The sequence below is a fragment of the Rhinatrema bivittatum genome, chromosome 6 (assembly GCF_901001135.1).
Source record: "Rhinatrema bivittatum chromosome 6, aRhiBiv1.1, whole genome shotgun sequence".
In the NCBI taxonomy this organism is placed as follows: Eukaryota; Metazoa; Chordata; class Amphibia; order Gymnophiona; family Rhinatrematidae; genus Rhinatrema; species Rhinatrema bivittatum.
Window position 1 is genome coordinate 344,492,740 of NC_042620.1, and position 14,106 is coordinate 344,506,845.

Sequence of the window (14,106 nt, forward strand, 5' to 3'; positions counted from 1 at the left end):
GTGGATGCGCAGAGATTTATGGAATTATTTTATAAACTGTATGGTGGATGCTGCACAGTTTATAAAATGCCATGTATTTCTGACCCAAAAGCATGCGTGTATGTTGTATACATGTTTGTTTCTAATGCCTGAAAATGCTTACTTTCTCCACCAGTTTTATAAATACACCTGTGTTCGCTTTAGGAGTGCAAACACATATGTCTGCTTAATAATTTAAATGCAGAGGCAGGTATTTTACAAAGGGTGCATTTTAAAAGTCTGGCAAATGCATTAATTAGGGGATGTGCGAATAAGTCAAGTGGATTTTAAAAGCCGCTTGGATATGCGGATATCTCCTGCAGCACGCACAACACCAAAGTTTTCACAAAGAGATGGGGAATGGCATGGCCTGGGCAGGGAATGAGCTTTTCAGGGCATGAACCAGAGATGTGGGTGCAAATACTTAAGCAGTAGCACCCCAGAACATGCCGAGACCCCCTGCCGCATAAGTTCACTTCTGCTATGGAAAACTAGGCAGATCTGTGGGATTTTAAGGGTTTGGGCTAACTGGGAGTGAAGGCTATTAATCCAGGGAGGTTTGGAGGACTCATATCTTAACTGGGTGAACTGGGGATGAACTCATAAAACTGGGAATGGGTTTGGTATGCACTCCTTTTAAAATCCCCTGACTTGTGCTGTAGAAGCGGGATTTGCATGCCCACATAATTCGATGCAAATGTAAGCATGGCCAGGCATGCATCTACGTGCGCATGTTATGAAAGAGCCACATCCCTGGGCACGGGCTGATGTATGTACGCAAGTGTGTGCGCATGCGTGCACCGGTTTGAAAGTTGCCATCTTACTGTTTGAAAATACTTGCTTGCACCTATACTCGGACTCGCTGGTTTGCAGATACCTCCGTCAGTTCACCCAGCCCTTCTCTGGTTTACGTCGTCCCTCCAGCACTTCACCCTGAATGACCATCAGTTCACCCAGACCTCCCCCCCCCCCCATAAAAACTGCACACAAAAGACAAGTCCGGTTTCAATTGCGCAAATTTATTGTTTAACTAGTTCGGTATTGTACGCATGTATGCTTCTTACAAAATTAGTCATTTGTGCGCCTACGTACGAATCCTGTCCCGGAATGCCACTAGACTGCTCCTTTTCGCCCCCAATAAAATGTCCACACCATACTGCAAAAGCATGCTTACTCTCCAGGTTTATAACATTGCTTATCTGTGCATACGAGCTACTTACATGCTATTTTCACATGCAGAGTCTCTTTGAAAATTCAATCTTTGCATCATCGAGGTCTTTTACCTTCATTGTCATGTATCTGACCTCTAGGGGTGAGGACTGAACAATATTTCATGTTGGTTCATTTTTCTTTCTTTTTTTTTTTTGAGGGTTTTTTTTTGGTTTTCTTTGTTTATGTTTGTTCATTTTATTTAACAGGTCAAAAGGAACAGGAAAATATGGAGAAAAAAACCCTCCCATCGAGAAACCGAAAAGAAACTAAGAAGCTAGGTTCCCCCCTCCCTTCCATCCAGTGAAATAAAGCTCAGAGCCACCAAAATTTACAAATGGATCCTTCTGGGCATTTCCCCTATACCTCACCACTCCGATGCCAAAATCCAAACGAGGCGGGAGAGATTCCCAGTCCCTCTGGCCATGCTATTTTCTGATCTGAGCAGGGTCCTGACTGCAGTACAGCTGTTAAGACCTTACAACAAAATAAAGGCAGCAGGCTTGGGGGCCAGCCAGGGCGATCTGCACATCAGAACCCGGTGAGGTAGGAGAGGATGGGGAGCTCGAGGACCCCACGAAAGGGGTAGGAGGCATCTGGGGGAGCACAGCAGAGGGCTCGGGGGGGGAGGCCCTTAACTTTTTTACATTTCTGGTTTGCAGCAGAGACTTGGGCCCGGGAGCAAGGCTTCTCATTTTTTGAAATGAAATGACAAACCCAGCAGATTTCATTTTGAAAGGGAACACGTAACAAAACCGGGCCCGCTCGCTGTGTTTTTCCTGCTTCCGAATGAATGCGCCCTCGGTGCCAGGCACCAACGAGGCACCTGAGCAGCAGCTACCAGCCGGCAGCCGATGAGTCCATCAGATGAACAGGAAAGAAATTTGTTTAAAGGTCCTCCAAATTCATTTATAAATAAAGAGATTTTCTAGCGTACACAATTAAAATTGATTCTCCATTTCTTTATCTATCTAAAACTACAGTAGTGTTTTCTAGTCACAATTAGAGTGTGTTGAAAGAAAACCATCAAAGTTAGTAGGGTAGAGGTGCTGCCTTTACTAGGCTGACAAATATTTGAAGCTAGAGGCCACATCCCCCGGCAATGTCTCGTAAAAGAGGCTGAAGGTTCTTAAAAAGGGCAGAAGAAGGTTTGACAAAAATAATATAATTAAATAATCTAAAATGGATTTTAGCCTATAAAAATTCCAGAATATAAGTGAGAATAAGTAATTTTTTAAATAATTGTCAAAGATCTGAATAAACTGTATCAGAAATCAATACCATGTGCGATGTGATTGATCATGCAAGTCTGAGATCTGCTCTCTGCCTGACTGGTGTTGTATTGGAGAACTCACAGAATATTTTCTTGGTGCATGCTACTCATTTACATTTAATCTTTGTGGCATTTCTTCTCTAATGTTTGGAATTAGTTTTAGAATAAGGAAACATGCAGGAGACCAGGATTTGATACCTGAACCCGCCTTATGCTCCTCAGGCTGCCAGGGTTAGAATTGCTATTGTGACCCAGCCAATAGCACGATGGCGACCATAATGGCCAGATTCCGGGCGCGCACGTGCCAGGCGTTGGAGGGAGGCCCCCTGGTCTGAGGATTGTTCCTGCGATGCCTGGGCAAGATGGGAGGAGGGAGGTGGGGGGGAAAGCCTTGGGTACTTGCGTACGAACGCTCAGGATGGCAAAACCCAGAAGGGGCCGCTTCCAAGTTTTAATTGAAAGCACAAAGGAGAAAGAGGATAATGTCTGTGCTATTTCCCTTTAATCCCCCTCTCCACTACAGCCACCACAAAAAAAAAAAAAATGATAATGAAATGTGCAGCAATCTTTAACTTGCTTTGAGTGTTAGCAACACAATTCTTAAAGAAACAGGTGATATTTTCCTTTTTTGTACTGCATGCATGTAGGATCCTGAATGGTGGTATTTTGAGGGTCATTTTCAAAACATTTTTACACGAGTACACAAGATTAAAATTAATGTAAAGCTGGATTCTGTTTCATCCTTAATGACACATTGGAAGGCTGGCGTGGAAATGAAAATTTACGTGAGCTGCGCATTACTTTTTAGCCAATCAGCAAACTTTGAAACTCTGGTATAAATCCCATATTTATCTTTTGCGGCGCACTGCTCGCCCCAGCTGGTTATCCCAGTGAGAAACCAGGTGTTCTTAAACTCTGTGGTGTGGGGGCCTCCACTGTCTCCCTGACACGCATCTTTCGACTCGGTCGCGTAACCGGCACAAAACATATTCACAAACACAGAGTAGCGGCTGGAGTTTTTGCAGGCCGCCCTTTCAACGTACGGCACCTCCAGTTTCTGGAGAACTGTGGATGGCCTTCCGAGGTACTTAACGTCGCCCCAGCCACTCACAACACTGTTCTTCTTTTCTCTGAGGAGAGTTTCTGTGAATTCCTTGTCAGCGATACAAATGGGGGTTACGTAGCTGTTGAACTTCATGGCCGTCTTTAACTGTAGCAGTGCGATGTCGTTGTTGTACCTTTTCTTGGTGGCGTTGTAACTGGGATGCATGACAATTTTTGCCACTTCCAAGTGCTGTTCTGTCCCTTCATTCCTCTCTGTGTGATGTTCACCTGTTGGAAATTACATTGCCCTTACAAAAGAATAGCTCGGTAGCATGACCAGCAATCAGTCAAAGAGAAGTTAAAAGCTGAAGGTACTCTTTTGGTTGCAAGCAGACCTTACACATGACCTGAGAGGATAAAATTCTGCTAAGTCAGACCTGCAGACACAGGAGCTGTGTCTGTCACAGGAGATCCAGTGCTGATGGAGAAGGAGTGGAGAGATCTCATGAGTATAAGGCAACAGCCAGGAAAGAGAGAGGACTATTTCAGGTGACTTTTAAAAGCCCCATGCGAGCTAGGGCTGGGAGATATGTGCATCTCTTGGGCGGGCGCACACCGTGTGGATTTTAAAAAAGCGCCTGAGTGCGTGCATTTCTCCCAGCATGCACACACATCAAAAAGGGGTGGGGCATGGGCGTTTCGGGAAGTTAACTTGAAAAGTGATCGTAAGTATTTCTGCGCACAAGCGCGGGCCGGGGTCCCCTACCGCGTAACTTTACTTCTGCTATGGATGGCGCGTAAGTATTGAAACAAAAAAAATGAGGTTAGTTAGGGTTTTAAAGGTTGGGAGTAAAAGAGAGGCATATTAACTAGGAAGTCTTGTCGTTTACTTGGACGAACTGGGAACAGACTGGGGAAGCTGGTAACTGCATTGGCGCGCGTATCTAATAAAATCCCCCCGCTTTCACGGTAGAGCCGGCATTTGCATGCACATGCACACATGTTTATAAAATTTTTGCACATGTATGCATGTATAGCCGATTTTATATCATACACGCATATGTTATAAAATGGTTGTGTCCATTAGCACGAGCCGGCATGTGCATGTACATGTATGCCCGCGTGGCTATTTAAAAGTTTTCATCCCCAGGTACATGCTGCTAGTTTCCCTCCTACCGAAGGATCTGCTGTAAGTTTTTAATTAGCTGCTTTACTTTGTATATATTTTCAAAGCCCAATATGAAATTTCAACCCTGTTAAAACTGACAAAGCTGCCAGTGGCCTGAATTCAGAGGACTGGGCTGTTCTAATGTGTCCTCTCTATTCCTTGATAAGAACCTATGCTTCACAGGCTGTGCATTTTATTCCCTAGGGTGCCATTTTTTGTATTAAGTCACCAGCACCCTGCTCAGCCTGTCAGAGTGTAGACATGATTTAAAAAGAGGTGAGTAATCTAATCAGTGCGGTAAGAAGCTGTTCCAAACAGCACCATAACCTCAGATGTTCATAAACTTAACCCTGCTACTCAGCTCATGAACTTTGCTCACTGCCAGTTTTTTTGTACCAAAAAGTAATAAACAAATGAAAAGCATCCAGTAATTGGCAAAGATGGCTTTTTCATCCCCTTTCTTATTTAATTGGAGATGTTGTAAAATAATGCTAGTGTCTTACTCACCTACCACTACCATAAACTCATTGCTGGTTAGCAGACAATGTGCAGCAGTTACTATCCAGGTTTCACTGATGATGGATCCACCACAGAAACCAGCTCCATTCTTGTTCACCAAATAAGCCTAAAGCAAATTAAAACATGTTTAGTTATATCTTTTTATTATTGTTAAATCAAACATAAGCAGGAAATAATAGTATTATAACTGTGTAGCCAGAAAATATTCATTGTTTTCATTTCAGTTTTGCTATTTTTTTGTTGTTTTGTTTTTATTTGTGTGCATTAAAAATGAAAACAAAATAAAAATGAATTCACATCTCATATAGTAACCATGGCTTGGAACTGCACAGAAAGAGCCTGTAGTGTAAGAAAGTTGAAAATTCCCTTTCACCAAAAGCAGACAAAGAGGCAGGTATACTAAACTGTGGAATATTTGTAAGATTACTGCAGGTGACCTTGCAAATTTATCATGTGTGGTAAATCAACCTAATTTGGTGCCTATCGTGGCTGTGGTGACATCATAACCATGATAAATTACCCAAGCTACTGTGGTTATGTAACTTGGGAAGACAGTTTCTCTGGGCTAGTATAAAAGCCTAGCCATGCATGTTGATTGCTGACCACTGGGTCAGTTTTTCAAAATCCCCCTAAGCTGGTAAGATAACCGGGTATATTTTTACCTTATTATCTTTATGTGGATTTTAAGGCATCTAATTGGCCACATTTGCAAATGAAAATCCTCCTAAATCTAGTCAGACAAAATGTATTCTAGATCTAGGACAGCCATCTATGCAACTGCAGTTATGCAGTCCAATTAAAACTTTAAAAAATTCATTAACTCCACCTTAAAAGACTGCTTCTTCAAACTACACACTCTAAAAAAAAATTTGAAACCTCTGCTACATCTCAATGACTTTCGTACAGTATTCCAATCCACTATACTGTCGAAAATTGATTACTGTAATGCCATCCTTCTAGGCCTTCCCAAAAATACCACCCAAACCCTCCAAATGCTCTAAAATGCTGCCGCCCGTATTCTCACCAACGCCCACAGAAATTATATTACCCCGTCCTCAAAGAACTTCACTGGTTGCCAATCACATCCTGAATCATATACAAGACCCTCACCATCATCCACAAATCCCTACACAATGAAAGCATGCATTGGTTCAATGAGCATCTACTATTTCGCACCCCTGCAAGACCCACCAGAAACCAATACTTGGCAACACTACACACCCCATCACCTAAACTTACAAAACTTATGTCCACTAAAGAGTGTGCACTATCCATAGCAGACCCTGCTCTATAGAACACCATGCCTACTGATCTCCGCCAAGAACCTTGCCCAAAGAAATTTAAACAGTACCTACAGACCTGGCTATTCAAGCAGGCTTATACCTGAACCACCTGATCCAACCTCCTCCAGCAATCATCCCACTCTCATTTCCCCCCCCCCCCTCTTTCCTGACCATCACTATTCCTTGTTAGCCTCCTACTGCACCCACACCCTTGCAGACCTGCGTACATCCCCGTACCCGCCTATTCCAATTCTTTCTAGTATGTTAATATATTGTTCCCATATCTTTCTGACTATAATCAGGTTATTACTTCTTCTATCTGTCTGCAAATACCTTACCAACACATCCTTTTGACGTTAAATATATTGTCGCCATACATGGCTATATATTTCCAAATTCCTAGTTCTAAGTTACTTAAAATCCAGTTTTCAGTTCTCTGTAAAGCCTGTTTGCTGCATTTATGTTACATGTAAACCGATGTGATGTTCCCAACGAATGTCGGTCTATAAAAATGTTTAAATAAATAAATACATAAATTTAGACAGTTAACAATAAAAATAAATCCTGACTGGGCTAAAACAAAAATCTGCCTTGAGAACATCTCTGGTCCTGAAACTTTGTTGACTAGCTAAATGTGTGTGCATTATGATTTAAAACTCACAAATTCAGACAGTCAGAAAGGATAATTTTTACCTGGCTAGACTTATCCGGCTAACTTCTGAAGTTAGCCAGATAAATCTTTTGAAAATTCACCCCAGTGGTAAAAGACGATTTGTGGAGAGTTATTGGAGGGCAGAAAAGGGGATATGAAAAAAAGAATAGGGGAGGAAGGGAAAAATAAAAATGAGATCTGAACAAAGGAGAAGAGGAAAAGGTGGTCAAAACCTAAAGCAATGTTTCCCACCTTTCCCTTGGAGGCATACCTAACCAAACTGTTTTTCAAGATATCTGTAATGAATATGCATGAGATAGATTTGCATACATTGGGAGTCTCATGTATGCAAATCTATATAAAATAAGGTTTGCCATGCTGAGTCAGCTCACAGGTCCATCAAGTCCAGCATCCTATTTCCAAAAGTGGCCAATTCAGGTCACAAGTACCTGGCAGGATTCCTAAATTCAATAGATTCTATGCTGCTTACCCCAGGGATAGCCAGTGGATTTCCCCAAGTTCATTGTAATAGTGGTTTATAGACTTTTCTTCCAGGAACTTGTCCAAATATTTTTTAAACCCAGCTATGCCAATAGCTTTTACCACATCCTCTGGGGTCTAATTCCAGTTAATTTTGCGTTGGGTATAAAGTGTTTTTTCTTAATTGTCTTAAATATATCATCTAGTAATTTCATTGAATGTCCTCTAGTCTTTGTACTTTTTGAAAATTTAAACAACCAATTTGAATTTACCTGCTCCACTCATTATTTTATAGATCTCTGTCATAACTCCCTCAGTTGTATGTTCTCCAAGCTAAAAGCTCTAACCTCTTATCAACTTTCTTCATAGGGGAATCATTCCATTCCTTAACACCAGAACCAACCAAACTTCCTCAAATACCAATCTCAACAGCTGAATTGCTGTTAACTCCCACCTTAATATGCTTGTACCCTTCACATGTTTGTAATCCATTATGATAGCTTTATTATGAAGCTTCCTTCTCCCCTCCCTTGAACCCTCCCATTATTTTATTGATTAGCTAATGTTAAATTTAGCTTTAATGTTTGATGCTTGTAAAACCGTTGTGATGGCTTTACCGAACGACGGTATATAAAACTCAACAAATAAATAAAATAAAATAGCCCAATGTCTCAGCAGACATAAATTTAAACTGAACTCCTCCAAATCTGAACTCCTCTGGCTGAGCCAATGGATCACTCTCTGCATCCTCTACAGTCCCTATCAAGTTTCCCCCTGCAGCCACAAGCTTTAGTCCGAAGTTTGGGAGTCTAGCTCAACCCTATGCTATCAATGACTTCCCACATCAGCAAAGTAGTGAGACCAGACAGCTCCACAGCTTCCTCAGTCAGCATAGCTTGCCCTCAATCATCAATGCCGTAGTCACCAGTCAATTAGATTATTGCAACTCCCTGCTGGTTGGTATCTCCAAGAATATCCTGAAGCAGCTACAACTCATGGAAAGCATGACAGCAAGACTCTTGGTGGATGCCAAAGCTTCAGATCATATAACGCCCATCCTATATACTGTAAACTTCACTGGCTTTCAAAAGAAGCCAGAATAAAATTCAAGATCCACTCTCACCTTCAAATGTGCGAATAAACAGGCCCCAGAGTACCTCTCACAGCTGCTGATACCTTACTCTCCTTCTGGAGAGCTCCGTGACTCAAAATTGGCTCTTCTAGCTTGCCCCCCCCCCCCCCCTTATCTTCTGCAAAATTGTCCTGCACAAGGCAGAGAGCCTTTAGCTACTATGCTGCCAAACTCTGGAATGAGGTCCCATGGCAAATTCGTCTGGAATCAAGCTACCTTACTTTTCGTAAAAAGATTAAGGCATGGTTGTTTAACCAGATCTTCAGTTAGTCCATTCAAAAAAAAAACAAACCTACCTCTATTTAACTAGGATCCTTAACTGGGAAGAAACTCTGTCTCATTTGTTCACACCGTACTGGCCATTTCATTTCTGCAAAGGACCTACAGCCACCTATGATTTGTTCTGCTCTGTACCTCCCTACCCTCCCTTTTGGGAGATCTGACTTGTGATAGCAAAACTTATTCTAAATATTGGAATATTATAAGGCTTCTGATTCTGGTGGCCATCATCCTGCCACAATACTAAACATCAATTTGGTAGTCCATGTATTAAAGGTCTCAGTCCTCTAGCCACCACGTGGCTGCAATTTGTTTGTTCCCATGTTCTCAATGTTTTGTTTCAATTGTCTCATTTAATTCGATGTCTATTGCTTTTGTTGAGATGTACATTGCTTTGAGAGGTTTATTGAAATCTGGAAGACCATTGAAATGGTCTTAATTAAATAATTCCTTTTGGTTGCCATTCTCTGTAATTTTTATAATTCCGTTATATCTTTTTTGAAATGTGGTGATCAGAACTGGAGACAGTATTCAAGGTGCAGGTGCATCATGGAGTGATACAGAGGAATTATGATATTCTCTGTTTTATTCTCCATTCCTTTCCTAATAATTTTAGCAATTTTCTTTCTTGGCTGCTGCTGCACACTGAGTACAGGATTTTAAAGTATTATCCATGATAATGCCTAGATCATTTTCCTGGTTGTGACCCCCCCTTGAATCATGTAGCTATAATTTGGGTTGCTCTTCCCTATGTGTGTCATTTTGCACGTCCATATTAAATGTCATCTTCCATTTGCATGCCCAAGTCTCTCAGTCTTGCAAGGTCCTCTTACAAGTTCTCAAGGGCTGAACCTTGAGAGACACCTGTATCAATATGGAAAGTATCAGAAATGTGGTTGCCTAATTTGACTTGGAATGTTCCATTAGATAGAAAGGAGGAGAACCATCTGAGAACACAACCAGTGATCCCAATGTTAGCATAGCAGGGTGTGGTCCACAGTGTCAAAGGCGACTGTTAGGTCAATTAGCACTAGGAAATAAGAATCATCAGCATCAAACCCTCATTAAACAGTCCATTAGTGAGAGGAGTTGAATGATTATTTCTGAATCCAAATTGATTTAGGAAGAGATTATCTTGGTTTTCCAGATGATTTATGTTAGGATAGCATTACCTTTTCAAGTACTTTTGAGAGAAATGACAGGTTGGATATTGGACGATAGTTATCCTGATCGTCAATTCTACCAGTTTTATTTTTTTGAAATGGCTTTATTATTGTTTGTTTTAACCCCTGTGGAATGATTCCATCTGTGAGAGTGATTAATTACAGATGTAATTGTCGGAGTGATAACTCCGCATACTTGTTTTAGGGAACTGGCAGGAATTGGGTCACGTGGGTGAATAGCAGGATTATTTTTACCAATGATTTGATCTATTTCAAGATTACTCACTCTGTCAAACATGTACGATTGAACCTGGTTATGTGGATAGTACTTTTGTAGGAGAACTGATTGGGAACTGAGTTTTCAACTTATTGATTTTGTTTAAAAATGATGTGGCATAGTCATTGCAGGTGGCCTTTGAGAAGTTATAGTTTCTCGAGCTAGAAGATGATGGGTCCTAAATTAAGTGCTACAACATCAAAGAGCAATTTAGAATTTGTTTAGCATAGTAATGTTTTTTTTGTTTGTTTGTTTTATTGATTAGTGCCTAGTATTTTCTTAGGAGAGATTGATCTTTTCCTAGAGATTCAGAAGACAGGCATTTCCTCCATTTTTTCTCTAATTTTCTGTTTAGTGAGTCTTAGATCATCATTGTACCAGGGCATCTTATGTTTAGAGGTGTTCCTTTCTTTGTTAATAGTTTTTGTCTGGACAGGTCTGAGGTTTTCAGCTATGTCATTGATAATCTTATCCCAAGAATCAAATGTATAGGAGGCGTTGGCTTGATTTAGTTCATGTGGCTTATTTCCTATTGTTTCTGCAAGTATCTCCATGTCTATCTTTTTCCTGAAGGCAAAGGTTTGGTTATTTTCTATAGTTTTGTGAGCTGGGTTGAGGAAGGTTATTTCCAACTTTATTAATTGGTGATCAGACCAAGGCAATATAGTGTGGGAAGTATTGATTGGACAGTTACTGGTATTGGCAAATATTAGGTCTAGAGTAGGTCCTGCTTTATGAGTTGCTTTATAAACAAATTGTTAGGATCCTCCTGCGGCCGGACCTTAACTTAGTCAGGCCATGTTCGATGCTTTCCTCGTGCGGCTCGGAGGCTGCTGCCACCACAGCTTCTCCTCGGTGCGGCCCAGAGGCTGCTGCCGATGTTCCATCCTCGCGGCGGGCAGAGCCGTCGCCGCCGCTGAGTCTCCCATGGCAGGGAGCCACTGCTGGCCTGCTTTCCTCTTGCGGCAGGAAGTCACCATCATCAGGCCCTTCTTTTGCGGCCTAGTGCCGCTTCTGCTTGCTCCTCTTTGTGGCACGGACGCCACCAATGCTGCCTGTGGTCCTGCCGCTCTCTAGGCGCATGGCCGCACCTCTTCATTCTTTTTAAAGAGCCAGTGGCAGGAAAAGCCCTGCGGCCCTCAGCAGTGATATCATCAGCCTGTTCCTGGATCATCCCTATAAAAGGGCTCAACTTCAGTTCCTCAGGGCCTTCAGATCCAGTCCTCACAGTGTCTGTGGTCTTCTTCGGATCCATGTCTTCCGTGGTCTTCCTGTGCCTTGATGGATCTTCGTTCCTTGTTCTTCGTGTTCCTGAACTTCTTCTCCTTGATGTTCCTAGTCTCATTCCTCATCGGAGCTCCCTCATCGCCTGTCTCCTGTTCCTGATGTTCCAGACATCCAGTTCTCCTGATGTCCAGATGTTCTGTGTCCAGATGCCTTGATGTCCCGTGTTCTGAGGTGCCATGTTCCAAGTTCCTGATGTCCAATGCTCCTATCCTGACTCCGTCCGTCTCTTCTTCAGCTCTTTGTCCAGTTCCCAGGTCCCTCATCTGTCCACATCTTCTGGCGTTCCACCATCGTGGTCCGTGACCAGCCCATGGGGGGCTGCCTAGGGTGCCTCGTGGTACAAGGCCTTCTTCATGTCTGCAGCGCAAGCCTCCAGACTGTTTTTAATGCCTTGCTTCTGAGAATCCTAAGTCTTGAATCCTGAGTCTTGAATCCTGTCCCGGTCTTCAGAGTCCCTTGTGCCTGCTTCTGTCCATGCCTAAGACTCTGCCAGAACCTGCTCCGCTTCAGCATGGTCTGCGACCACCACAGGCAGCTGTGTAGGGCGCGCCCCAGTGCAGGCCTCTACTGAATCTTTGTCATGTTCCAGTCTCAAGTTCCACTTCTTCGCCTGGAGTCTGCTTTGCGTTCGGCGTGGTCTGCGACCAGCCATGGGCGGCTGTGTAGGGTGCGCTGCAAGGCAGTTCGCACCTAGTACTTTCGCCTGACTCCTGAATCCTTGCCTGAAACTTCCGAGCAACCTTAATCCTTGTCTGAGTCCTCTGAGTATCCCGAGTCCTTGTCTGAATCCTCCAAGTAACATGAGTATCCAAGTCTTCATCTGAGTCTTCGTGTTCCTGCCGACAGCCTCTGTAAGGCCTCATGCACTTGTCATTCCCAAGCGGTGGGTCTGGAAGGGCTATCGAGTGGCTGGAGGGCTACTCTCGAGACCAGCATTGCGTTGCTGGGTCTCGTTGGTGCGTGTAGGTCCAGGGGAGAACTGAGCCTGCCTGGTTGCTGTTCCGGATAATCCTCGCCTTGTCTTCACTCCAGCCTTGCTCCTGCTTTGCTCGTGCTCGTAGCTGCTCACCTCTCGCAGTGTGTCTTGGGGCTTCTTCCTGAGCTGCGCCGTGATCTAAGGACTCACATCCTCCCTTGAGTTGGGACCGTGCCTCCGCGCTCCTAACAGGGCCAGAAGGCCTTGCTCCTAACACAAATTGGAACCATCCCAAAGGCTCCATTGTCTATACAAATATTTCACAGGCTATGGTTCTTGGTGTTTTATCTACATGGAAGTTAAAGTTGCCTACAAAAGGTAGAATCTGGAGATGGAAATATCTTGGTGAATAATTCAATCAGTGGAGGGCAATCTTTTGTATTATCCCTGGAGGACAATAGACCAGTCCTATGTTTAGCTGAGGAGATTTTAGAATTGCAACCTCATAGGGAGGTTTGAGTTCAACTTTGTATGGTTCTAGCTTAAGTTCTTTTTTTTACTAATTATTAATAAGCTTTTTTGTTTAGGTCTAGGAGGATGAACTATATCTTAGCTAGGATTAGAAATTTGATTTAAGAGTACATAATCTTTGTCTTTCAGCCAGGTTTTAGTTATGCAAAAAAATAGTGGGATTTAAGTCCTCTAGCAGGGGGATTTTTTTTGACAGACACTGAACATTTAATAGGAGCAGAGTAAACATTAAACAGGAAGATAAAGGGGCAGGATTGTTACTTATCGTAGGGAAGACATTACTTCTTTCCTTCATTCTTAGTACATCATTAGATCTCCATAAAGACCCTGTCCTTGCATAGGCTCAATGAAGCATGTCTGAACCATGATAGTCGCTGTTAGGTCCAGAATGACTGAGTACTCACTTTGAGGTCACACTTTGAGTCTGCACAAAGGGACACACAAAGGGGCAAGCTCCTTTGTTATGCTCCTTTGTCTGTGCATTAAAGTTGTGCACTTCATGGCGCAAGCGCCTTCGGCACCGCCACCGCAGTTGCAGGGCTTCTGTCGGTGAGTGGGCAGTGGAAGGGCCCAGCCTTGTGGGCGCTGACGTCTTCCTCGTTGCTGAGGGATGGAAGGGTGGAGGGGCGTCCTCACATCTGTTCACTCAGTGCTCTATCTGCCAGTGTTACAGGCACCAGGTAGTGGTAGAGGCGGCCAGGCCAGTGCCGTGGCAGCCACCTCCACTACAAATTTAAGAAAAAGTGAACCACAGAAATGAAAGGAACGAAGCAGATGACATTTTGCTCATGCACACTCCTAGCATTTTTCTCTCCCAGAATTTTGTCCGCCACTGAATCTGTTATACTGCTCTTCAGGCACCCTCCCACCATCGC

The 14,106-nt window shown here is 43.1% G+C and overlaps 1 protein-coding gene across 2 annotated transcripts in view; it reads right to left on the reverse strand.

Moving 5' to 3' along the window:
* Positions 1-1,016: 1,016 nt before the first annotated feature.
* F9 (coagulation factor IX) overlaps positions 1,017-14,106 on the reverse strand; it is a 124,865-nt gene continuing 111,775 nt past the window's right edge. For both annotated transcript variants that reach the window (XM_029607778.1, XM_029607777.1), the window contains exons 7-8: positions 5,220-5,337; positions 1,017-3,832 (exon numbers count right to left, since the gene is read on the reverse strand). In XM_029607778.1, coding sequence (XP_029463638.1) covers positions 3,282-3,832; positions 5,220-5,337 — 669 coding nt within the window. In that variant the 3' untranslated portion in view covers positions 1,017-3,281. The remainder of the gene's footprint in view (positions 3,833-5,219; positions 5,338-14,106) is intronic.